The sequence below is a fragment of the Oratosquilla oratoria genome, chromosome 11, assembly GCF_046742065.1.
Source record: "Oratosquilla oratoria isolate Oo_2021 chromosome 11, ASM4674206v1, whole genome shotgun sequence".
Lineage (NCBI taxonomy): Eukaryota > Metazoa > Arthropoda > Malacostraca > Stomatopoda > Squillidae > Oratosquilla > Oratosquilla oratoria.
In genome coordinates, this window is record NC_134787.1 from 25,869,728 (window position 1) to 25,894,727 (window position 25,000).

A 25,000-nucleotide genomic window follows, 5' to 3' on the forward strand; every position below is an offset into this window, starting at 1 on the left:
TCCCAGCCCCACGACCCTTGCATTTACCTCTCGCACCACCCCATCCATGTATAAGTTGAACAGCCAGGGTGACATAACACATCCCTGACGAAGTCCCACCTTTACCTCGAACCACTCACTCTCTCCATTTCTAATCTTGACACATGCTCTAATACTCTCGTAAAAACTCTTGGCAGCTCCTAGAAGCTTTCCTCCTATTCCGTATATCTCCATAACCTCCCACAGTGCCTTCCTGTCTACCCTATCATAAGCCTTTTCCAGATCCATTAAAGCCCAAAAAATATTCTTACCTTTTTCTATAGCTTTCTCACATATCTGTCTTACCACAAAAATCTGACCTACGCATCCTCTATCTGTCCTAAATCCACACTGTTCCTTGCCATTTACTCCCTCTGTTCCTCTCAATCAAGATCCTCCCATAAGTCTTCCCAACTAACTTAACAAGCTAATCCCTTTGAAACTACTACTCACACACACACACACACACACACACACACACACACACACACAGACATATATATATATATATATATATATATGTATATATGTATGTATGTATGTATGTATGTAAGTAAAGACAGACAAATATGGAGGTGAGGTGGCAAAATGAAACGTTATGGCTAGAGTATGGAGCTTTATTCAGAACCAGACGTTTCGACCTCTTGGGCCTTCCTCAGTGGACCACTGAGGAAGACCCAAGAGGTCGAAACGGCTGATTCTTAATAAAGCTCCATACTCTAGCCTTAACGTTTCATTTTGCCACCTCACCTCCATATTTGTCTGTCTTTACATACATTCGTCTGGAGGTGGAAATATGCAAGGCTTAGAAGTGAAGGAGTTTTTCACAGGAAGAAGATATTAAGGCCCAAGAGGTCGAAACGTCTGGTTCTGAATAAAGCTCCATACTCTAGCCTTAACGTTTCATTTTGCCACCTCACCTCCATATATGTATATGTATGTATATATATATAAATATATATATATATATATATATATATATGTATATACAGTATATATATATATATATATATATATATATATATATATATATATATATATATATATATATATATATATATAGTTGTGTGTGTGTGTGCGTATAGATTTATATATATATATATATATATATATATATATATATATATATATATATATATACATATACAAATGCGTGTTAACCCCTTCCATGCAAAAATTATTATCCTCTTCCATTACACCGTTGTTCCCCACCGCGCTGTCATACAGATGCGTTATCCGCAGATAACCTGTTGCGTTAGATCATGAAGCCACTGATCAAGAGTAAGATGGAATATTTACCTGCCAACCCACCTGTGCGCTCGCGAACCGTTACACATTGATACCGCGTCTTGCGGAGAACGTTTTCGTTCAAACGCTTTTGATGATAAATTTCTTTGAAATCATATCACTCTCAAGGTCTAGTGTCCTGAATGTGCATATCAATTTTCATGGAAATGTGTTTAACTGTTTTCGTTGTTTTTTTTTTTTTTTTAGATTTTGTTTGACTGCCGCTTTGACAAAATTATTTCCGTTTGGTCTTCACCGTCTTGTACTTTGCTTGTTTCATACACAGGCAGTCGAGTACTCCAGAACCTCATCACCGTTTCCTTCATGAATCGATAAGAATAAGCTCATTTAATGTTCACATTTATTCTTTAGTAATTAACAATATATAATTGTATATTGTCTCTTGAACGTTTCACGAATGAGAGAAATAACAGTGAATTACTTATTATCTACCAGGAAGTTGTCGAAGACATTGTGCATACGTGACTGACTTCAGACTCCAAGCTTAGTAGAATAACGCTATTGAGCCAAGCGATCTTGGGATGTCTCCCCATACATATATTCCACATACACGCACACACCCGCACGCACGCTTTGATATTTTTAGTTACATCACTTATTGAGGACATCGAAATCCTCACAAAGTAACCTGACTCCTAAGATACACAACTGCTTACGAGCGAAGACAAATCCTGCCGACTGCTACTCAAGTTCTTCTCAAGTACGCCTTATGCAGTAGACAAACTAGACGAAAATGACCAACTCATTGATCATGCCCCATCTCAAGTGAACACACGCCTCCCATTACACACTTATCACAAATATCCTATTCCTTAGACACGTGCTGTCCATCTATATAAGTACATTTTGTAGGTCCCGGAACTTAGAAACCTTCCTCCTGATCACATATACGCTCACTCCTAAACAGTGTCTCATAAAGGCCTTCCTTCGTGTATACAATGTCTTCCGAGCCCCCATTCTCCCTATCTATCAAATGCATCTTGTGATCAAGCCTTGCACTCTTGAAATACACGTTTGCACTCGGAGTATGTATCCGTTTTCCCTAAAACACATACTTCCCTTTTACTGTTTATCGTTTATGAAGTTACACGAGAACATCCGTCTCCTTGTGGCTCACGCCTCTTTGCAGAGTGCACACCATTACCCACGAGCACGTGCTCTGATGAATATATTCATCATCTGAAAACACAAGCCTCTATTCCAGTACATCTTCCATCTGTCAATAACCCACATCCCCTCTGGAAAGCAGACTCCTTATTCCAAGAATACACACTTCCTTTCCGGGCCCATGAGTTTTTGACAGTGCTCCCGCGACAGCGGGAAGTCGTATGGGCACGCATGCTTCTTTGCAAAGCACACTCCCCTCTGGCCTGCCTGGCATAGTGTACGCGTCTCTTCCTGAATACAGACACGACACATGTAATCCTTACCGCCAGGAACACATACATTTCCACTTCTCCCTCTTCAACTCCCATCCCCACCTCCCCGCCCCCTCGCCTGCTCATATGATTTTGTTTCAAATGCTGACAGTAGGATAGAAAGGCTGTGTGATCCTCAGCTTGTGGACGCCTGCTAATGCTTTACTCACCTGCAGGCCCGTGGGTGTGTGGGGCAAGATTGTGGGTTCCCTGTGCGCGATTGCGGGTGTGCTCACAATCGCTCTCCCCGTGCCCGTCATTGTGTCCAACTTCAACTATTTCTATCATCGAGAAACGGATCAGGAGGAAATGCAGAGTCAGAACTTTAACCACGTCACCAGCTGTCCCTACCTTCCTGGCACTGTTGGTAAGTGCGCTGTGATTCCAGTTTTTACAACCTCACCCTGCTGCTGACGCTGCCGCTGTGGAGTCTGCGCTCTTTAGGTCAAATTCTTGCGACCAGCCGGCTGGTCTGAGGCAGTCACGATCTTTAATCTCGGGTTAATTTAGATTTTGGCATGTCGAAGGTTTATCTTATCAATTTTATTAGTCTTCTGCCTTAAACTATAGAGCTTCGATTCGCCGACCATAGTGGCAGAGATCCATGGTAAGTTGTTTACTTACAGAATTTGATGTTAGATCCTAGGTGCCACCGAACTCCGAGGTAAGTGTATATGCTTTGTTCAAGTCTATATAGCGGGTGAGTTTACTTTGTTTCACGCATATTTTAGCCGAATTTGAGAAATGTCCATTTAGAATCACTCCTGAACATTCTTTCAACGAAAATGAGTTTGTTATTTAATTCAGGTTTTGTGTAACTCTTAATAGTAATCGGTGCATGGTTGTGTACGAATTTAAAATATATCAAGTGCGTGAGGTATTTCTAGTATTTTTGCTCCATTTGAAATCACACTTTGGATTTAGCCAGGTCTATATCATCTAACCTACGCCACCATCATTGCTAACACCACCACGAATAAGCCCCTGTCCCCAGTAACACTTTCCTCGTAGCAGCCGCCACCGCCACTAATACCACCAACACCATTCCTTTTACTTGAACCTATCCCCAACATTACCGACATATTAAAAGAATGCCATAACTCATGAAGTGTAATGTGATGTTCACTACTAGGAAAAAAAAAACACCATAGTATACCTTCTGACTCAAAGTGGATCATTTCTTCTCAGCGTTGGCGTCTTCGTACAGTTCGTACACATAATCTACAACCGTCACTCCCTCTCCCCGAGCCAACTCAATACCCACGCCACCCATTACGCTCTTTGCTCTCACGCTCCTGTCCTCCCACAGGTCAGCATTTGAAGAAAGACTCGTTATCGGAGTCTTCGTCTGACATAATGGAGCTGGAGGAGGGCATTCTTCTGCAGCATGACCTGAGTAAAAAGCAGAACTGCAATCCTCGCCACAACAACAACATAAACGCCATGAGCATCGAGACGGACGTTTGACACCAGAGTAAGTACTGCATACCAGTAGTTCATGCGGTAATATGTCACCTTGGAAGTCGTGCGTTCATTTGTAGTAATTCATCCTTCCATTACAATAACCACAACCAAGAAGATATTCAATTGTTAAATGCAAATGCACACAAACACATGCTGTCATATACATACCCTGCACACGCGTACACGCTCACATGAACGCACGCAAATGCACACACATGTAAACAAACACATTGTATACATTATATAGTACATATCTATTTGTTACCTGTATATATAATATGTGTGTACTTGTGCGTATTTACGCGAGTGCGTTTCGCCATAGTCTTGTTGGTGTCATGATTGACAGCTATTACCCTCCCGGATGAGAGCTCAGAGCTCTTATATGACCGACCTATGGGTGTAATGCTGTGACTTTATGCGCACACACACCCGCAATTCTCCGCCCACGAGAGTTTGAGTAACTGCTCGTATCTCAGCGATACTGAAGTTATGCCCGGGGCGGGATTTGAACTCGAGCCGTTGGAGTAGCGGTTCCGGACGCTACCACTGCGCTGTCGAGCATTCTAAATAAAAAAAATATACTGTATATATTATTTACTTAATAGTATTATACAGGAAAAGGAACAACGCTCGTTGGGTTTCGTCTCCTATTCTCTCATTGTTTTCCCTACGTAGCCACAAATTGATGTACAGTTTCGATTTAATCTATGCCCCTGATTTCCAATTATAATGTTTAGATTTGAACTCGTGTATTGTTTGAGCTTGGGCTATACCACTTCCTAAGCTATTCCAGGTATTTGTGCGTCTATATGGAAAACTGTTTCTTCACATCCTTTCTTAATTTGCTCCCATGACCTCTGAAGACCCTCCCATCTTTAATCAGATCTCTTCTGTCAATCCAATCTGTCCCCTTTAGTGACGAATACTGTAATCATATCACCTCTTTCTCTTCGATCTTTCAAAGTTAGTAGACCCAGTGCTTTTAGTCTTTCTTCATATGGTTTATCTGCTAGGCTGGGGACCAGTTTGGTTGCTGCCATTTGTATTTTCTCGATCTTGCTTATATATATATATATATGTGTGTGTGTGTGTGTGTGTGTGTGTGTGTGTGTGTGTGTGTGTGTGTGTGTGTGTGTGTGTGTTTCCAATTCAAGGTTTTAAGTTTTTCCTTGAGTATGGTGCCTTTTTTTTTTCTTTTTTTTTTTTTTTACACCACACATTTTCTAAGATTAAAGCGTTTACGCCACATTTTCGTAGTCATATTAACTAGATCTCATTTTAAGTTGAGGTGAATCCGCTAATCATTATTTTCCTTCGTATTTTGGTACCACCGGCTGATATGTATTACCATCTCATCCTGCTACATACTATTTTATTTTTTATTTTTATCTCTTTTCTTATAATTCCTTTTATATTTCTTCAAGTTTTTGCTTGATCCATTTTCTTAATATATATATATATAATATATATATATATATATATATATATATATATATATATATATATATATGTGTGTGTGTGTGTGTGTGTGTGTGTGTGTGTGTGTGTGTGTGTGTGTGTAATAAAAACACTAGGAACGTGTGTTCACAAACGCGTAAGTAGCCACCAGGAAAAGTAAACTGACGAAGCAGAGCGCTTTCGTATAATTACATCTTCAGCACTGCTTCGTTAGTTTATTTTTCCTAGTAGGTACTTGCGCATATATATATATATATATATATATATATTTTTTTTTTCTTCTTCTTCTTCTTCTTCTTCTTCTTCTTCTTCTTCTTCTTCTTCTTCTTCTTCTTCTTCTTCTTCTTCTTCTTCTTCTTCTTCTTCTTCTTCTTCTTCTTCTTTTCCTATTTCTCTTCTCCCATAGTGAGCTCGGTGTAAGTCTTCTTGTGAGCTGAGAGTCAGCCTTGTCTTCGCTTTTTATCCTTTTCTCCCCATACAAGAATTCACTGAATTTCATTCTATATTCGTATTCATATCCACGATAGTTTTTACTACGACGATATACCCGTCTATTCGTGTTTTGGCTTGTATTAACTTGTTCTGTATTTTTAATCTAACGTTTTGTTTCCACCCTCTCTATTTCAAACAAAATTCTTTTCCCTGATGTTCTATGTTTCTGTTCCTAAAACCAACTGTGGGTATGTCTTTGGATCCATAAGCCGTCAGTGATTTTTTTTTTTTTTTTTTTTATATATATAACTCATTTTTTTCAACTGCTATTTACTACCATCTGCTCTCTCTCTCTCTCTCTCTCTCTCTCTCTCTCTCTCTCTCTCTCTCTCTCTCTCTCTCTCTCTCTATCTATCTATCTATCTATCTATCTCTCTCTCTCCTCTCCCTCTCTCTCTCCCTCTCTCTCCTTCTCTCCCCCTCTCTCCCTTCCTTCCCCTTTCCCCCTCTCCCCCTCTCTCCTTGCCTTCCCCTTTCTCCCCCTGTTCCTCTCTCTCGCCCTCTCTCCCTTTCTCCCCCTCTACCTCTCTCCTTTTCTCTCTCTCTCTCTCTCTCTCTCTCTCTCTCTCTCTCTCTCTCTCTCTCTCTCTCTCTCTCTCTCTCTCTCTCTCTCTCTCTCTCTCCAGGGTTACAGGAATATATTTCAGAAACAGGGAATCAGACAAGGGGTGTTAAAAAAACACGAAGAAGACCATTCTTGTCCATAATGAGACAAAATGGAAGGTGGGCAACCCTTGGCACGCGTGCAAAACCTGCCCCACGAACGACTTTTTCCCTGTGCACGAAACCCAGAGCTCATCTTAAAACAAAACCTAATAAATCTCCAACTTCTTTTGTATGAACATTGGGAACCACTTGCTACGCTGGGCGGCAGATAGGGGCTTTAGGGGGTGAAGGGAAATTCCCATGATTTTAACCCGTTGGCACACAAGAAGATTTTGTGTCAATGATTTGGCTGATTTTGGCACCCACTGTCAAAAAAGGTTCCCCACCCCTGGTATAGGGGAATGGAACCCAGGGGTGCCAGGTGTCTATAATGATGGCGGAGACATGATATTGTGTGCGGTCGTAATAAAGTGAAGCCAAGAATATGACCATGAATGAAAGGATAATAAAATTGGGGGAATGTGGACTGAATAAAGATAGAAAAATAAATTGGAGAAAAGAAAAATGGGTAAGCATTCTAGTGACCATTCTGCCCATATACCTTATGAGGAAGATAGTCAGCCAAGGCACGCGCCCGACCTCCGTCCATTCCACACCCACTCAAGACCTATTCGTTTCCCTTTTAAAACTATCATAGCTCCTTGTGAATGAAGGACCATGCCCTCATTCTTCAACTGCTTGGGTCAGAAGCAATGCAGCAAGATGCAGCACCTCCACAACAGGGCCCGACAGCCGAAGCTTGTTTACCCCCTCAGCTTCATTTACATGGCGATCTTCCCTCCTCGTCCCCTCAGAAGTAAAAAAAAAAAGTGATAGTTCAATCAAGAGATATGAAGGTTAGGAAAGAAGGATGAATTAATATCCAGTGACAGTTATGAGGAAACATGCAAGATGGTGAAGCAAGGAACAAATAAATTTGAAAGTGGTGACAAACTTGATCAAAATAGTTACAGAGTATGTGCCAATAAAGGGATTATTGAGCAGTGTGTTTTTTCAAGAGGAGTCTGATGCATAAATAAACTAAGATAGATAATGACGAAGAAAAGTTATATCAGTTAGTGCAATAATAGAAGCAAAAGTAAGCTCTACAAGAAGGACAGACTTCAAAAAAGGATAGAATTGAAAAAATAAATGAATAGAAATAAAAGAGAAGATGACAAAAGTATGTGCCAATAAAGAAATTATTGAGCGGTGTGTTTTTTCAAGAACAGTCTGATGCATAAACAAACTAGGATAGATAATGACGAAGAAAAGGGATATCAATTAGTGCAATAATAGAAGCAAAAGTAAGCTCTACAAGAAGGACAGACTTCAAAAAAGGATAGAATTGAAAAAAAATGAATAGAAATAAAAGAGAAGATGACAAAAGTATGTGCCAATAAAGAAATTATTGAGCGGTGTGTTTTTTCAAGAACAGTCTGATGCATAAACAAACTAGGATAGATAATGACGAAGAAAAGTGATATCAATTAGTGCAATAATAGAAGCAAAAGTAAGCTCTGCAAGAAGGACAGACTTCAAAAAAGGATAGAATTGAAAAAAATAAATAAATAAAAATAAAAGAGAAGATGATAAAAAGGTGTGAAGGTGAAAACCAAGAAGATAGAAATTAGAAAAAAATAATTCTACGAAAAGAGGTGTGAAAAGAGCAATAAAGATGAAAGATCTTGAAAGGACGTGTCAAGAATATAAGTAGGAAAAGCGAGAGAGGTGTGTAAGGAAAAAGACACTGGAAGAGAATGGAAATTCCTTGAAAGTAAAATCTTAGAAAGTGTGCCAACAGGATGTGGCAGTGTGTACCAGACCCTAAAATCAAGTGGTAGGGGTAGAATGGGATTAGTTTCCTTGTTCATTTTTTAATGAGGTAAACTGAGACATAGAAATAAACAACCCATCACGTTCTCCTCTCAAACCTTTTAATTTCAACTTTCATTCCGCTTCACTCAGCATTACTTCCACCGCTCATTTTCATTCCATCTCCTACTTCTCCCTCCTTTCCTCATTTTAACTTCCCACTCGCTTCCGTCTTGCACCAACAAATCAGTTTCCTCCTTCTTTCTCTTCAAATATTCCCTTTTCCTCCATTTTGTTTTTGGTCATCTTTTCCTTCTTCCTTGTTCATCTCCTTCATACACACTTTTGACTTATTTATTCTCGACCATTCTCTTTACATATTGATACGACCTCTACAAGGTGCTGTCCATCTTTTCCTCTTTGTTTAGGTGATTTAGCGGAAATGAAAGAAAACAAATCACTAACAAAAGTGTACAAGTCAGAGATGGAGAGAAGTAGAGGATAGACAAGACTGAAAAGAAGATGGTATGTGATTGTAAAACGAATGGAAGATGTGCAGAGAGGAGACAAAAAGTGTTTGTGCAAGACAAAGGGGTTGGAGGATTATATGCACAAGTGATCATCACAGGTGGCCAATTAGAGGCCACAGGCTTCTCTCGAGTCTGGAGTGATTCACTTGACAGTGAAGTGTTCCGAGAAGGACTATTGATGTGACAAGGGGATTGGTCTGACCTGTCATACCTCGAGAAGCTGCGAGTACTCTCCTCATAAATATGGATATTGTAAAAAATTCTTCATTAAGGGGAAATCCAAAAGTATACGTATATACATGTGTGTGTGTGTATACACACACACACACACACATATACATATATATATATATATATATATATATATACATCATGGAACAAACCATTCCTGGTAGTGAAGTCCTTCAAATAATTAACCCAGCCGTCGCGAGACTCGATCCCGGGACTATCTTAAAGCTAGGAAGCCCACTCGCGCTACCGATCACGCCAGCGAGCATTCAAAAGAGTCAGAACCTGATATTAGCTTATACCCATTTATGAAGGTGACTGCCAACTCCAGTCAGATATCCTTCGTTTCACCTAATTCCCGGCGCCACACTTCGCTTTTGTAACTATCATAGAACAAATCACTCGTAACAGTGAAGTCTTTCAAATATTGAACCCACCATATATATATATATATATATATATATATATATATATATATATATATATATATATATATACTTTTTACGCATTTATCAACTCGGTGTTTTTTCTATATTATGCATTCTACCTTGTTAACAAAGTTTTGTCATTTCAAAGCATAAGTACGAAACTTTTACTCCTAGATAACTATCTAAAGTGTGCACCCTAGTTTGTCTTTAATTGTACAAATATACTTTTTACGCGTTTATCAACTCGATGTTTTCTCTATATTGTGCATTCTATCTTGATATCAAAGTTATGTAACTTCAAAGCATAAGTACGAAACTTTTATAGTTAACTGTCTAAAGTGTGCACCCTAGTTTGTCTTGAATTGTCCTACTGCTCTGGCACACTATTTCCAAATTGGTGGCTTTTTAAGATACGAGTTAGGTTGGTCGTGACGTCGCACCAGTAGGACAATTAAAGACATCACGAGGACGAGAAAATAAAACATTGGCAAAACGCCGGGCAATAAAGTCGGTGTTTATCGGATTCCGTGATCGGGATGTGAAAAAACCTACATTGGGGAAACATCACGCGATTTAAAAACCCGGATCCGAAAACACCAACACAATGTCCGACATGATGTTACCACCAACGCGTGTGTTGCATACAGAAACAGTAGCAACCACCTGATGGACTGGGAGAATGCAGAACTTCCGATACGTGAGCCCGACAAGATTCGTAGACAATGTTTGGAAACAGCCATCATCCAAGGAACCAACAATTGAACAAAATAAGGGCATTTTCAATATCTCGCCCCACCAAATTCCTTTAATGCCCATTGCCAACAAAAATTTAAGCTATGGCTAATTACCCTCCAAAATCCCCTATTTCCTCCCAAGGTCATTGTTCACCCTCAGGAGACAATTGCTCACCCTTCTTATTTTCTTCTTCCCTCTGTTCCTTAGTTGTTAGCTAATGTCTTTCACCCAGTCAATTGTTCCATCTTTAACCTTTCCTGTTCCCAGATATTTGGTCTACCCAGATATTTGGTCCCCTTCCCTCGTTCCCCCCCGTTCCTCTTATTTAATCTTAGCCATGTGTATTACGCAGCGAAAAAAAATACACGGGAGCGACGAGCGATTTCGCTCGGGAAAGTTCCAATGTCGCTCTCGCAAATCCAATAGCGGGAGCGATCCCCCACAAAAAATCGCTCCCGCGGCAAAATTCAACGTTTTTCATTTATTATCCATCATTTGGCAATCCCTGAATCCCATCCCCATTGATGAAAGGATCAGAGCAAACACAACTTACCCGTGATCAATCATTGCATTATCAATCGATATCATAAACGCAACGCATCAATCAACTTTAATTTGTTGATTGACGTACGTATGTGTACGCGGTATAGCTGCTAGAGCTGGTTGCGTGCAGCTAGCTGCCCAATCAACGCGCTGACTACATGTACAATGCACCATACCCAATACCACATCACCGCATGCATACGCACACCGTACATATGCAAACTCGCTCGAGGCCTAGGAGGGAAACTGGGAAATCCCATTTATAACCTCGTTCGCGTATTTATGAGAAAACAAAATAGAATCAAATGTTTGGTTAGTAATTGAAAGTAAATAAATTTAAGTATAGATATGAACATTTGATAATTATATATTTAGTTCATAAATATGGATCTTTGGAGGGAGAATAAAAAATACAAAAATAAAAAAAATTATTCGTTAGCTAGCTTAGGTTTACGGTAGCTAGGTCTACGTTCGTACATCACGTCCATGCTAAACTTTCGATGATCGTACATCATGGAGCGATTTCTAGTGAAGCGAGTGAAGATGAGTGAAGATGGTTTGCCTTCAGATTCAGTCTTTTCAGAATCGAGGGAGAGTTTTTTGACGGCAGGAACCACTTCTGGACCAGCAAAGCCTAATTCAAACTCTACGGGCAAGGGCCAAGGAAAACGGAAACCAGTAAAGCATGAATCTACTATACGCTCGTGGAACCTAGATTGGCTTGAAGTGGATCGGGGCAGTGATGGTACTCTAACGGTGTATTGCAAGGCTTGCCGTGCATTTCCACCCCCAACCACTGCCAGTGGAAACAGAGGCGCTGTGTCTGCCGATCAGTTTCACCCATCCCCTCCCCCCAAAATTAAAGGCTGATTTGTTGAAAATATATATGTATATATTTTTCATGCACATGAGTAATGAGTAAATCGAACCTACGAAAACATGGCTCTGGAAGTATCAAAAATGGCTCTGGTAATTAAAGAAATGGCTCTGGTGAAAAAAAAAAGGCTCTGGTAAAAAAAAAAAAAAAAAAAAAAAAAAAAATCCCCTGGTATTACGACTATGTACTTGAAAAAATGTAACAAGCGAAACGTCCTACTAATACAATAAGGGCTCCGTCCTCACGTTTGGTGTTTATTTCGGTAGACTTTTTTTTTTCTGAGGCCCCACTTTTTCTTTTTACTTTTGAACCTAAAATTCTTTTGTTCTCTTATCCTTATCCATCTTCTTTATATAATCTTATCATTTCACACACTTGTAAATATTTGGCCATATATCTTTGGTATGCCCGTGATTGACTTCATTTTCATCCTCCTAATGATGATACTTTTCGCACACAATATATCTCTCCTTTAGTCGTCTACCTTAAGAATCCACAAATCATCCCTATGCAGAATCATTAATAGGACCACGCTTTCTGGTATCCTTAATTCAGCTGTTTTTCCTCCCTACCTTCACGTTCTCTGCCATTTTTACCATCTCCTTCCACATCCCCTTTTTCCCCGTTTCCCTGCGCTTGTCACTAGTTTATATGAATACTTCGTCCGTTTATTTAACATTCCCAAACACTTTTTATACTTTTACCAGTAGCTCCTCATTCTTCTTCCTCATCCTGTCTATCGATATTTGTCCATATATCTTAACCAAGACACTCAGCAGAAATATTTCTCTATAATTCTTAAAGCACCTGTTACCTACTTTCCTCGTTTAGAAAGACCCTCCACACACTTTCTTCTAGTCTTCCGGGATCACTTTCCTTTTTTATTGTTTGCCGTCACTTATGCGTGTATTTCTCTGTTTTCTATCAAATTCCTCTGGTCATATTATACTGATGATTTTTTGTTCAACCCTTTCAACATTCTTACGCTAATGTTTTGTTCCATTTCAACATTGTCGCTTTCGTTACTTTCTTCCTTCATATCTCTAGCTTCCATGTTTCTTCCCTCTTTCATTCTTCATTTTTTCTTGTTATTTCAACTCTCCATAATCTTTCCGTTCTGCATTTTTATGACACCCCCCCATATTACCAGCACTACAAGTTTACCCTTGTTCATCTCATTTCCCATAATTTCCTTTGTCCATTGTATTGCTTACTTTAAAACAAAATTTGTTTTTCATTTTCTGCTGGAAACCATTTAGATATTTTCCCTGGTCTCTTATGGACCTTTCCCATTCAGTTTTTGCCATTATTCTAAAGTATTTCTTCTTTTCATTGCAATCTTTGATCTGTTTTCCATTTTGTATTTTCCAATCAACCGGTCTTACTACTTTATTGTGTTTCATTTCCAACTCTTTCTTTGTCACCAAGTTTTTGTATCGCGTCCCACCATTTCTCTGTTTATCCAGTTTTCTCCACACCTTTTACATTTTCTTGAAATTCCTGTTACTAATTTGTTTTCATTCATTCTTTAACGTTCCCTCTGCTCCTCCCTCCTCCTTTAGTTTTCCTTGATTCGTCGTGTATATATTTCCATCGATTCCTTTTCAGTCTTTTCGTTTGTTTTCCATCTTACATCTCTCAAACACTAGTATTTCTTTCACTACACCTACCCTCTAACTACATTTATTTTCCAAAGAAATCAGTCCAACCTAGAAATCACTCACAAGATAGAAAAGAACTCCCCTGGCACAACAGCGTTCAGGTCTCCAACCAACATTAAAACAATACTAACACAAAATCGGCCTGGCAACATACTCGAATTGTCCCAGATGCAAGCATCACACAGAAAACACATAGCACGTCATACTACACAGCCCTATACTCAGTCCTTCCAGGCAGCAACACAAACTTTCTATTTATCTATATACCAGGAGTTTTTCACCCCTTGTAAGGGAGGTAGCTATGTCAGAGGCATGTACCTATCCCCCCCCCCCATTTCACTCCCCTCCACCCCTCCCATCTCAGCTCCTCATGGATGACGGATCATCCCTGCACCCGACAACTGGGTCAAACGCAATGCAGCAAGACAGTTCATCCACAGCAAAGCCGCTTCACTTAATCGGCGACCCCACCTCTCTGTCCCCTCGTACAGAAATAAAAGAAGAAGACGGGGAGAAATCCCTTCGGGCTGCGTCAAATTATCATTTACACATAAGCACCCCTACCCCCCATCTGTCTCTTCCTTGCATAACAGCATCATCTATATACAGCCATTCTCCACTCATCCCTATTTCCTGCCTTCTCCCTTCCTTGCTCAAAGCCCCCTTCACCCCATCCATCCATCTCATCCTCGGTCGTCACCTCAAGTTCGGTCCCAACACCTCTGCCTTCCACACCTCTTTTACTAATATTTCATCATTCGTTCATTCCATGTGTCTAAACCATCCCAATAATCTACCAACCCTATCTGCCATCTCCTTTTCCATTCCCGCTCTCCTCCTCACCTCCTCGTTTCTCACTCTCTCCAACCTAGTAATCCCTACCATACTTCTCCAGCATTTAATCTCAAACACGTTCAAACTTTTCCTCTCTGCCTCTCTTAAATTCCAAGTCTCTGTCCCATACAATGCCGTCGGCACAATCACCCCTTCATACAATCTCCTCTTTGCATCCATTCCCAGTTGCCCATTTCTCATAACACTTTTTAATCCCCTAAGGCATTTACTTGCTTCTCTCAATCTACAATTTACCTCCACCTCCATTCCTTCCATTCCTGCAGCCGAGTAATGTATGGCCGTGGTTGATATGTTTAGTGCTGTGTGTTTCCAACTTTTTTCAGTTCAAACGTTCAGATTTCTCCATTCATAAGAAGACAAAAAAAAAAATAGCCAAATAACAAAATTCACTTCCTAAGTAGTCAAAACACAAAATTTACTTAATAACAAATAGTATAACACATAGTAACATAGATCTTTTCTTAGTTGATAACCAAAACATTTTTACTGGTAACACAATGAAAATATAGTGTGTTCTCTGTCTACTTATTATTGATTGTAGTTTACATTTCTCCCACGATAGATTTTCGCACATAAAACATCTGGAATTTTTACATTTTCTTCCCAGGGGGAAGATTTCCTCCATGCATATGTGAAAATATCATTAAGATTATAGTACTCATACGTCCTTGATGGGCCATAACACCGGAACCAGCTTCTTCCCTGCGTCGAGGATAGACAGTACGCGTGATGAAAACACTTTTGGGCACGCTGGCCATTCATAAATGGGACCTGCCTCACTTCATGAGCCAAATTCCCCAACTTCGATGGTTTGTCAATTTCGCGTACCACTGTTTCACGAGATCAAGTGTGTATGAGTGTGTGTGTGTGTGTGTGTGTGTGTGTGTGTGTGTGTGTGTGTGTGTGTGTGTGTGTGTGTGTGTGTGTGTGTGTGTGTGTGTGTGTGTGTGTGTGTGTGAATAAATTTGTGTTTGGTGCCGATTTGAGGTATATATTTATCTCGCTGTAATGCACAGGATAAAAGCTATAGGCTTATGTTGGACTACTGTTGGTGTGTACGAATGTGTGTGTATATTTGTGCGTGGATTTTTGTATGTGTGCGTATGCGTGTCTTTGTGTATCTCTTTTTATCTACATTTTTCAAAGAGCGGCAGAAAGAATGTTAAAAAAAAAAAAATACAGGCATGGAGCCATTCCAGAAACAAAAGTTAAAAGTACACCAACTCGATGCCAAGGGAAGTGTCTTGATATTCCTTTTTTTTTTCAATAGATAAGTGGAAAAGTATAAGGAGGAAGAAACTTCCAGAGCCTCCCAGTGGAGAGAAAGAAAGCAGAGTGCTTACTTGGACGAGTTTTACAGAAAATTAGTCTTGGTCTTTGCATCCCATCTCTGTTTTTTTTTTGTTTTTTTTTTAATGACTCAAAATTTACCCATTGGTTGCTTTGAGTTCTCTGAGTGCTCATGATATGACCCTACTCAGTCTTACTCTTTTGCTATTGAAAGGATCATGCACAGCCCGACGGCAGAAGAAATAAAAGGATAGATTGTGTCCCGTTACGGAAGAGATTGTTGAAGATAATTTGAACCCCTTCGCTATCCAAACGGTTGCCGATAGCTAGATAAAAAAAAAATAGTGTAATCTGCATTAGGTGTCAACGTGCTCTCGTTTCTGACAGTGTTGATGTATGTACATATATTTTTCTGATTTTTTTCTACTTCCCTTCCTCTCTTTGAGTCTCCTTCTCTCTTTGAGTCTCCTTCTCTCTTGTTCTTTTTTTTAATAATCGTGTGTGTGTGTGTGTGTGTGTGCAAGCGAAAGCGCATGCATGTGTTCTCGACGTAATGACCGGAGAGTGTGTGGTTCCACCGGAGGCTGGTACACTCCACTGAAGTAGCATATTTCCTTTCCTCTCTCACCTGGTTCTCCCCCCCCCGGAACTCAGCTCTGTCACCCAGTTGTGGTGGTTCTCGGTTCATTACTCTCCGCCTCATTTACCTCTTTGCCCTTCACCTCCCCGACGGAAGAAATCCATATAGCGCCCCCCCCCCCCACTCTGGTAGCAATCACAAACTTGAAGGGAGGGTGTGGGGGGAGGGGGCCGGCTTGTGGCTCCACTTTTAGCTACCCTTCTCTCGTAAAATCACTTGTCTGTGAAAACCTGTCACATGCCGCTCCCCCCACCCCCCAGGGGCACACACACACACCCTACTTCCTTTCAGACTCGACAGAGACACGAAGGTTTCCCGGTTTGAGCAGGAAAACGAGCAAACGAGTGGAGCAGCAAGCACGGTTCTTGGGACCCGCGGGGAAGAAGAGAGCTTCTCTGGGCTGGGCGAGCGGGCTCAGCCGGTCCGGTCCGGGAAAGCTCCTGGCAACAGGGCGACTGAATAAGGTGACTTAGAGGAGAGGCTACTGTCAGCATTAGCTTACCTTTCCATTCTTATACAAATAAGCTATGTGGGTTTTTAAATATTTCATTGAAGAGATACGCAGCATGCCCGCCTCCACCTCCCGTCCGGGATCAATAATGGTCGAGTTGAAGTAGCGGGCGGTAGATGGCAGCAGGGTATGAAGGCCACGCGTGGCTCCCCAGCGCTCCTACCGCAGTGACGGCCAGCGTGATAACTAAACACAGTAAATACCACCATACCGCAACTGACCACTTGCAGATCATGACCAACATTAGCATTCTAATAGATCATAAGAGAAAGGACATTCGTCAAAAGGGCAAACACAAGAGCTGGTTCCATGCACCCGGGATTTTTTTTTTTTCATTACTTTTTCTTCCGGAGGGAGGATGCGAGCTTGTAGCTGTGCTGAGACGTGCCCTGCTGCAACCCTCCCCCACTCTCTCCCTCAGCCCACAGAGACCCCTTGTATCCACATCCCAATGCCCTTCCCAGGTCTCATGTCTCATCACTTCTCCCAGTGTACTTCCTTTAACCAAGCCTTTTTGTGTCCCCGTCCTGACACATGTCCTCTACGTTGTCTTTAGCCCCCCCTTCTTCGCCATCCTCCTCCCCCTCTCTCTCTCTCTCTCTCTCTCTCTCTCTCTCTCTCTCTCTCTCTCTCTCTCTCTCTCTCTCTCTCTCTCTCTCTCTCTCTCTCTCTCTCTCTCTCAACTCACCTGCTACTTTCCTTTTTTGACATATCTTTTGTTACATCCGTTCTCTCAATCAGCTCATGCTACTTTCCTTTCTTTTGGGCATATCTTCATGTTACGTCCGTTTTCTTTTGGTTGTGGTTTCCTTCCACTTCCTAAACCCCGTTATCTCGAGCATCCTTCTTTCTCCGCCGTCTTCCTAGACTTCCGGTGGTAATGTCAATTTTTCCTGTATTTATCGCGCCCAAGCCTTTCTCCAGGTTATATAATTTCTTAACGAGGGAGTCATGAAAGTGAATAGAATAGCCTGGCATCCGCAAAAAAAAAAAATAGAAGGGAAGGTGTCAATCAGGGTTAAAAGTTTCCTGTTCGAAGTGATGCTTCAGGCAATGTAACACCTCAATCACTCGGGTTATTTCCGACGTATGTAACCCAGGATGCTGTTGCCTTTTCATTCGTATCAATGTCACACCCTTTTTTTCAAATAATACGAGAATTTTTTATTTTATGTATTTTAAAGAATAATGTTTTTCTCCCATATTTTCAGAAAATGACATATTTAACTAATTGTGACTATATGAATTATATTGATTGCCAGCTTCTTTCTCATGCTTTTTCTTAAATAATCAGGTAAGTGATATAGTGAAGTCGTGTAATGTGTAACTAATGCAGAGGACAATGTGATCCAGAAATATAACAGGGTGATGGATCGTGATTTATAGTTCCCTGGTATGAATTTTCTATAATTCTATTGTTATTATCAACGCAATTTGTTTATATTCCTATTTATTTATTCAATTGCTGGAGGAGGGTATTTTAACAAAGTATCACGATTCCGTGCCCAAGTTACTCCATGTTCCTCCTAATATATTACAAGGTGTATTTTCATGGGATTTTTGGTTTCATTCTTACTGATCGACTAATTTATTTATCTTTTTTAATTATACATGTCTATATTTATTTGTTCGTATACCTACTTGTTTATTGGTGTACTTAATTATAAGGAAAGAGGATCATCGTTTACCTAGAACAACACTAGTTCGGTTGCATGACTAATATTCCCGTTTTCTCTCGCAGGTGACGTGAGCGATTCGAGCAAGAAGCTTGCCAAGCGTCGCGACGACTCAACGGGCGTCATCGACTATGTCTAACCGCCGCCATCGCCGCTCCTCGAGTCCTTGCACAAGAACATTCAGTCCAGCAAGTCCTCATGCATTTGTGGAGCTCCTGTTATTATTATCATCATCTCAACAACCCGTAACAGTAACATAATAACAATATGATTAATGATGATATAACAATATGAATAATCCAGGGCTGCTGCTGCTACTGTCCTTGTTTAGTCGTAGCACGATGCTGTTGTATAGCATTGATGTTACTGTGTCTTACCATCTCAGCACAGACTCTTAAAGCAGACACCGTCGTTGCTATCACTCCACTTGTGTCATCTTGATTCCAACGGGAATGACAACAGAACAAAAATAAATGAATAACAATAATGATACTGAAATCCGTGTGAAAACTTGAAACGTCATATCTTGTACGAAAGCAAAATGAGGACAAAAGATTGCGGCCAGCGAGCACATGGCACTTGCCTTCAACCAGAAAATGCCCATAATAGGAAAAATGCGCGCGCATGCCGACACAACACATAAGACAAAAGAAAAGATATATATATATGTGTATATATATGTATACATGTATATATATATATATATATATATATATATATATATATATATATATATATGATACATATATATCATACATACATACATACATACGACAAGTACGACAAATACGACGATACACAACAGGAATGTCGACGATTCTTCACATGGCGGTTAACCTCGATGTCTTAGGCCCAGCTCGGTCACGATCTTTCTCTGTTGGCCTTTTGGGGGGTCAGGAGAGGTTGGACCTGATCCTGAAGAATGACGTGGCCAGCGACTAATCAAAATTACACAGGACATAAGGCCGCCTAAGCGTGTGCACTCATTGTGATACAACCTTCTTCGTTATTAAAGCATGAATTATATTGTCTGTCTGTCTATGGTGTGAGGCTACCATAAAGTCACCTTTCTACTTCTAAGGCAAAGCTATTAATGGAATGAATCTATCGGCTACCACAGATAATGGTTTAGCGAGTTTCTCCTCCTCCTTTCAATTCATCGAGAAATCGTCATATTCTAATGAGTCGATAGAAAGTGTACGTTCAATTGAATTTGTTATGTAAAAGCTAAGAGAGCATATAAGCTTTATTTTGTATCAAATATCTTGGTGTAGGGTTGAACAAGGAGTAAAGTGTACAGAGTTTCCAGCACGAACTATGTCCTGGGTCCATTATTATTATTTTTTTCTCTCTTTTCTCACGTGGGTCCCAGGACTGAGCGCGTTGCTACTTCTGACCAGCTCGTGACCTTCAACATCACAGCGTACCTCCTCCTCCTCTTCCTCCTCCTCCTCTTCCTCCTTTCCCCTTTTCCCCTGTTAACTGACCTCCCTCAGTCCCAGACCCCAGTTTAGGTCCTGTTTCTCGTAGGATATAAGCCTCTCCCAGCAACCTTATAATGTCGAACCTTTGACCTCTGCCTCCTGTTTTAGGTGTTGACATACGTAAAAGGGGAACATTACTCAAAATCCTTTCACCTCTCGCTCTTTATATTCCATTTTGTTGTTTTAACACACACACACACACACACGTAGTTTTACATAGTCACGGCTGTCATCCCGTCGAACTTTTTTCAGACATTTTGCATATTCATTTTTAGCTTTAATACAAACACACACACACTTAATTACATACATACCTACATACATATTTCGTAGAGAGGAAGGAAGGACTTTGCCCCATCATCCATGTTTTATTAGTTTCGTCTTCCCATGTTATCTCCCCTCCCCTTCCCGTGGTGAAGAACGAAGACGAAAACCTAGAAAAAAAAAAGTAAATATTTTTATATCTTTCCATTTCGTCATAATTATGCATTCGCGAGGAATACTGTAAAAAAGAAAAAGAAACGAAAAAAAGACATTTTACCATAGTCTTTTTTTTATCTCTCTCTTGACCACTTCCATTGCTGCTTGGTTTGCTTGCATTGAGCATGAAAACCCCCGACTTTCTGCAGCCCCACACTGCCATCAGCCTCACCCCCGCCATCAGGTTTCTCTGGCCTTTTCTCCGCAGCCATTCTCAATTTTGTCTCCAGACTTTTCCTGTGACTTCACGCCTGTTTCATGACCCCGACCCTAACCCCCAACAACCACCCCCAACCCCCAACAACCACCCCCAACCCTCAACAACCCCAGAAACCCCCTCGACTCAATTTTTCCCACATGCCTACCTGACTGCTGAAACTTACCTGCCCCAAATGTACTCTCACAAAGACCACTCCAATCGACCCTTCAAGCGAAGAAGCTCTCGCCTGCAGTTGCTGTCCACAAATTTCCTTCCCTTTCTCAATTCATTCCCCCCACCCCCCAAAAAATAAAAGAGTTGTTGGTTCAGATTATCAAAATACCACAAAGACGCTCGGATACACGTTAAGTTAATTATTAGTTAGATTCTTATTGACTGTCCTCATCCTACTTTTCATCTGGGTAACTTTTTTAGTTTACCTTTGGTATTTCATTCCTCTTTCTTTCTCAATCTTTTCCACCCATCCAAATGTCATTCCAAAAAAAAAATAACCCTTATCAAGTATATCTTAATGGAGTTTTATCACAATTGTTATGATATATTTTCGTTGAACAGAAGTTGAATGTAGCAAAATATGTTTCAAAATATGTTTATGTTGTGTAAATAAAAAACGAACGTTCCTGGTTTTTGTCCGATGTGCATCAGGCTCAGCCCATTTTTCCAAGTGTTACTGGTTATGCTCTTGTTCAACTTAGTCGTATTCGCTTTGATTATATACTAAGTTTGATGTATAAGGTTATACTAAGTTGTGTCTTTAAACTCTGCCAGCCTTGAGGCAGCCCGCGAGATTGGACCGGCTTGAATCCCTCAGATTGAATTCATTATCCCTCGCCACACGTCACATAGACACCTCTCTCTCCACACACACACACACACATATATACACTCACACACACGTCTTGAAAGTGTCCATAACTGTATATACTGTATACATGTTCATGTATGCGTGTGTATTTCATATGTAGATATATTGATTACGTAAATATATGCATGTACATGTGATATATATATATATATATATATATATATATATATATATATATGTATATACATATATATACTGTACATATGTTTGGATTGGTATGTATACATAAATACATAAATATGCATATTCTTGTATGTGTGTATGAATGTATCGACACACACACACACACACACACACACACAAACACACACACACACACACACACATATATATATATATATATATATATATATATATATATATATATATATATAAATATATATATATTTAACATATGTTTATATTGCTATGTATATATAGATACATAGATATTCACATTTTTGTGTTTTTGTTTGTTTTTATTATTTATATACACACAAACACACACACACACACACACACACACACACACATATATATATATATATATATATATATATATATATATATATATTTCTCATACATATATATTAATACACACACACACACACACATATATATATATATATATACATATGCATATATACATATAATATATATATATATATATATATATATATATATGTGTGTGTGTGTGTGTGTGTGTGTGTGTGTGTGTGTGTGTGTGTGTGTGAGTTTGTGTGTGTGTGTTTATGTATGTGTCCAAGTATATATATGTTTATATATGTTAATCTGTATATATGTATATGTGTATATATATACATATATATATATATATATATATATATATATATATATATATTGCACAAATATATACATGTACATATGTAAAAAATATATACATAAGCATATACATTTATGCATATAGATATGCATATACATATGTGCCTATACATATGCATGCACATATATGCATCCACACATATACATATCCATATGCATACACATATGCATATAAACTATTCGAATATATATACATAAGAGCTATATATCACCATTATTTCTGTTGTTGTACAGCTTTCCTTCATCTCATTATTCCACTGGTTTCGCACGTACACGAATGTTCTGAGCCAAGACAAGTTAACGTGTCATAATGAAATGTCTTCCCCGGAGCCAGTGTTGTTTGCGCCACGTCGAGACACAATATGGTGAGCCAACTCGCTGGCTGGAGGGGTCGGGAAGCGAGGTACGAGTCTCGCTTTAACGTAGCGTGCAACTCGACAGCTTACGACATCGTAGACTTCCTTGTAAAGTGACAGAGAAACTGTTTATATATATATATATATATATATATATATATATATATATATATATATATATATATATATATATATATATATGTATATATATCTGCAGTGAACAGACGACGATGTAAGATTGGACGAATATACTGTGATACCCAAATAAATGAATATACGATATTCGAATGACAAAAATAATAACAATAATAATAAGAACAAATGAAACCTGACAGCGTAATAAAACGACGTTATGATGCGGGCAACGATGACCTGGACAACGACTTCGACAAGTTGACGACGACGATGCCGACATCGACAAAGACGACCATGACGAGCATTAAGCAACGAAAAAGCTGCCGTTATCATAATTTCTACATCCTCTCCGCGACCATAGTAATAAATAATAATAATAATAATTAATGATAATAAATGCAGTCTCCTTGGTGATGTACGTGCCTGAAGCCGAACTTTGCTTTACGAAGAATGTAAATATTCGTTATTCTAGTGACCCATTAGTCTTGCCACTCTTGCAAAGGAGGAATGCGGCCTCTTGAACCAGTAAAATAACAGAAAATATATACCAAGCCGATCGCAAAGATCAACCACTAAACATGCCAACTGGGTCAAGATGATCGAGGTGTGTAAGTAGAGTTTCGTGGTGACGGTGTAAATATGTTGTTCTTGTTACAGTGATGGTTGTGCGTTCCAAGATAATCACAACTACACAACTTCATACCATGACGATCATCATGTCCAAGGATGCAAACAAAAAATCTAATAATAGATATTATAATGATAGTGGGTTGGTATGGAAGCCCTAGAAATATGAAAAAGGAAAGGAAAAACAAAAGAATGCAGCCAAACGAGAAAGTGTTCTGGCTGCATTTGTCGTCATTCAACCTCAGCCTACCAAACCAACCTACAAACCAATCAAGCCTAATGACACGTGGCAAGGGCAAGTGATTTGAGCCGAGTCAGTCGTCGGCAATGTGTGTGCTCATAATACTCATAAAACGCTCATGAGAGTCAGAGATACGCTACATATTATCATCCTACTCTGATATATCGCAGAACTGGTGAATTTGTTTTTCAAACCGTCTCATTCTAGACCTATATAATAGTACATAGACATAAAGCCAGCACTGTTCTAAGTGCTCGGGTTGTTGTTTCTTTTTGTCACGTGTTTTCCGGAAGGTTTATCAAGCCATGTCGGTGTTGTTGGTACCCCTGTACATCAGATACCTTGTCCGTGTGGTTGGTATCCCTGTATTGCAGACGCCTTGCACCAGCTAGTGGTACATGCTACACCGCTGTCATAACATGGGCAGTACACGCACTCGCACACACACAGCGTGAGGGAACTGTTGAAGTACAACTGTAACGAGGCGGAGGGAGGGAAAACGCGGAACGAAACAAGTTGTTGGTACGAGGACAGTTACCTGGTTGCTGGTGTAGAAGGTTCTTGTACGCCTGCTGACATCCTTGTGGTTCGTACCCCCAGCAGAGCACAGGCGTCTCCTACCTGTGCTCGGTGTCCCTGCGGTGTGGATGTCACGTTGCCCGGCAGGTTGCACAGGTGCCGAGCGAATGTGCCCAGTACCCCTGCCCAGCATTGTGTCTTAAGCTTCATGGAAAAAATATAAAAAGGGGCAAGTTAGGGTAGGAGGCAAAAGTAAAACTGGTGCATTTCCGAACAGATCTGCCACCCCCCCCCCCCCGGCAGCTGTCTGTGTATCTGTCTGATCGTGCCTGCTCAGGAGGTGCGAGGGCTGGCGAAGAAGAAGAAGGAAAAGAATAAGCAGCAGCAAGTCGCGTGCCCGCCCGAGTGCTTCAGCCCGTGGAGCGATGGTTCGGGACTTTCATTCTACGTAAGGTCTGTTTTATCATGATCATACCTACTCAGTAATTTTAGATAATGAGGTTTAATGATATTATGCATGCTTCAATTCTATTTATTACTCTACTTGATGCCAACTGCCTTCCACGGGCATATGTGCTATGTGGAATTGGGGATGAACTGAAGTGTGGCAAGACAAGTACATGAGCATACAAGGTGGGCGCGCGCGCATGCACTCAAGT

General features: G+C 40.1%; 1 protein-coding gene across 6 annotated transcripts in view; it reads left to right on the forward strand.

Annotated features, from left to right (window-relative positions):
- The window catches only part of Sh (Potassium voltage-gated channel protein Shaker), a 393,700-nt gene that overhangs the window by 343,023 nt on the left and 25,677 nt on the right, over positions 1 to 25,000 (forward strand). For 2 of the 6 annotated variants that reach the window (XM_076192496.1, XM_076192499.1), the window contains exons 6-8: positions 2,921 to 3,111; positions 4,054 to 4,218; positions 18,658 to 21,902. In XM_076192496.1, coding sequence (XP_076048611.1) covers positions 2,921 to 3,111; positions 4,054 to 4,211 — 349 coding nt within the window. In that variant the 3' untranslated portion in view covers positions 4,212 to 4,218; positions 18,658 to 21,902. Of the gene's footprint in view, positions 1 to 2,920; positions 3,112 to 4,053; positions 4,219 to 18,657; positions 21,905 to 25,000 lie in introns of those variants that run through there. The other 4 variants (XR_012966862.1, XM_076192497.1, XM_076192498.1 and 1 more) reach the window with 4 other exon arrangements.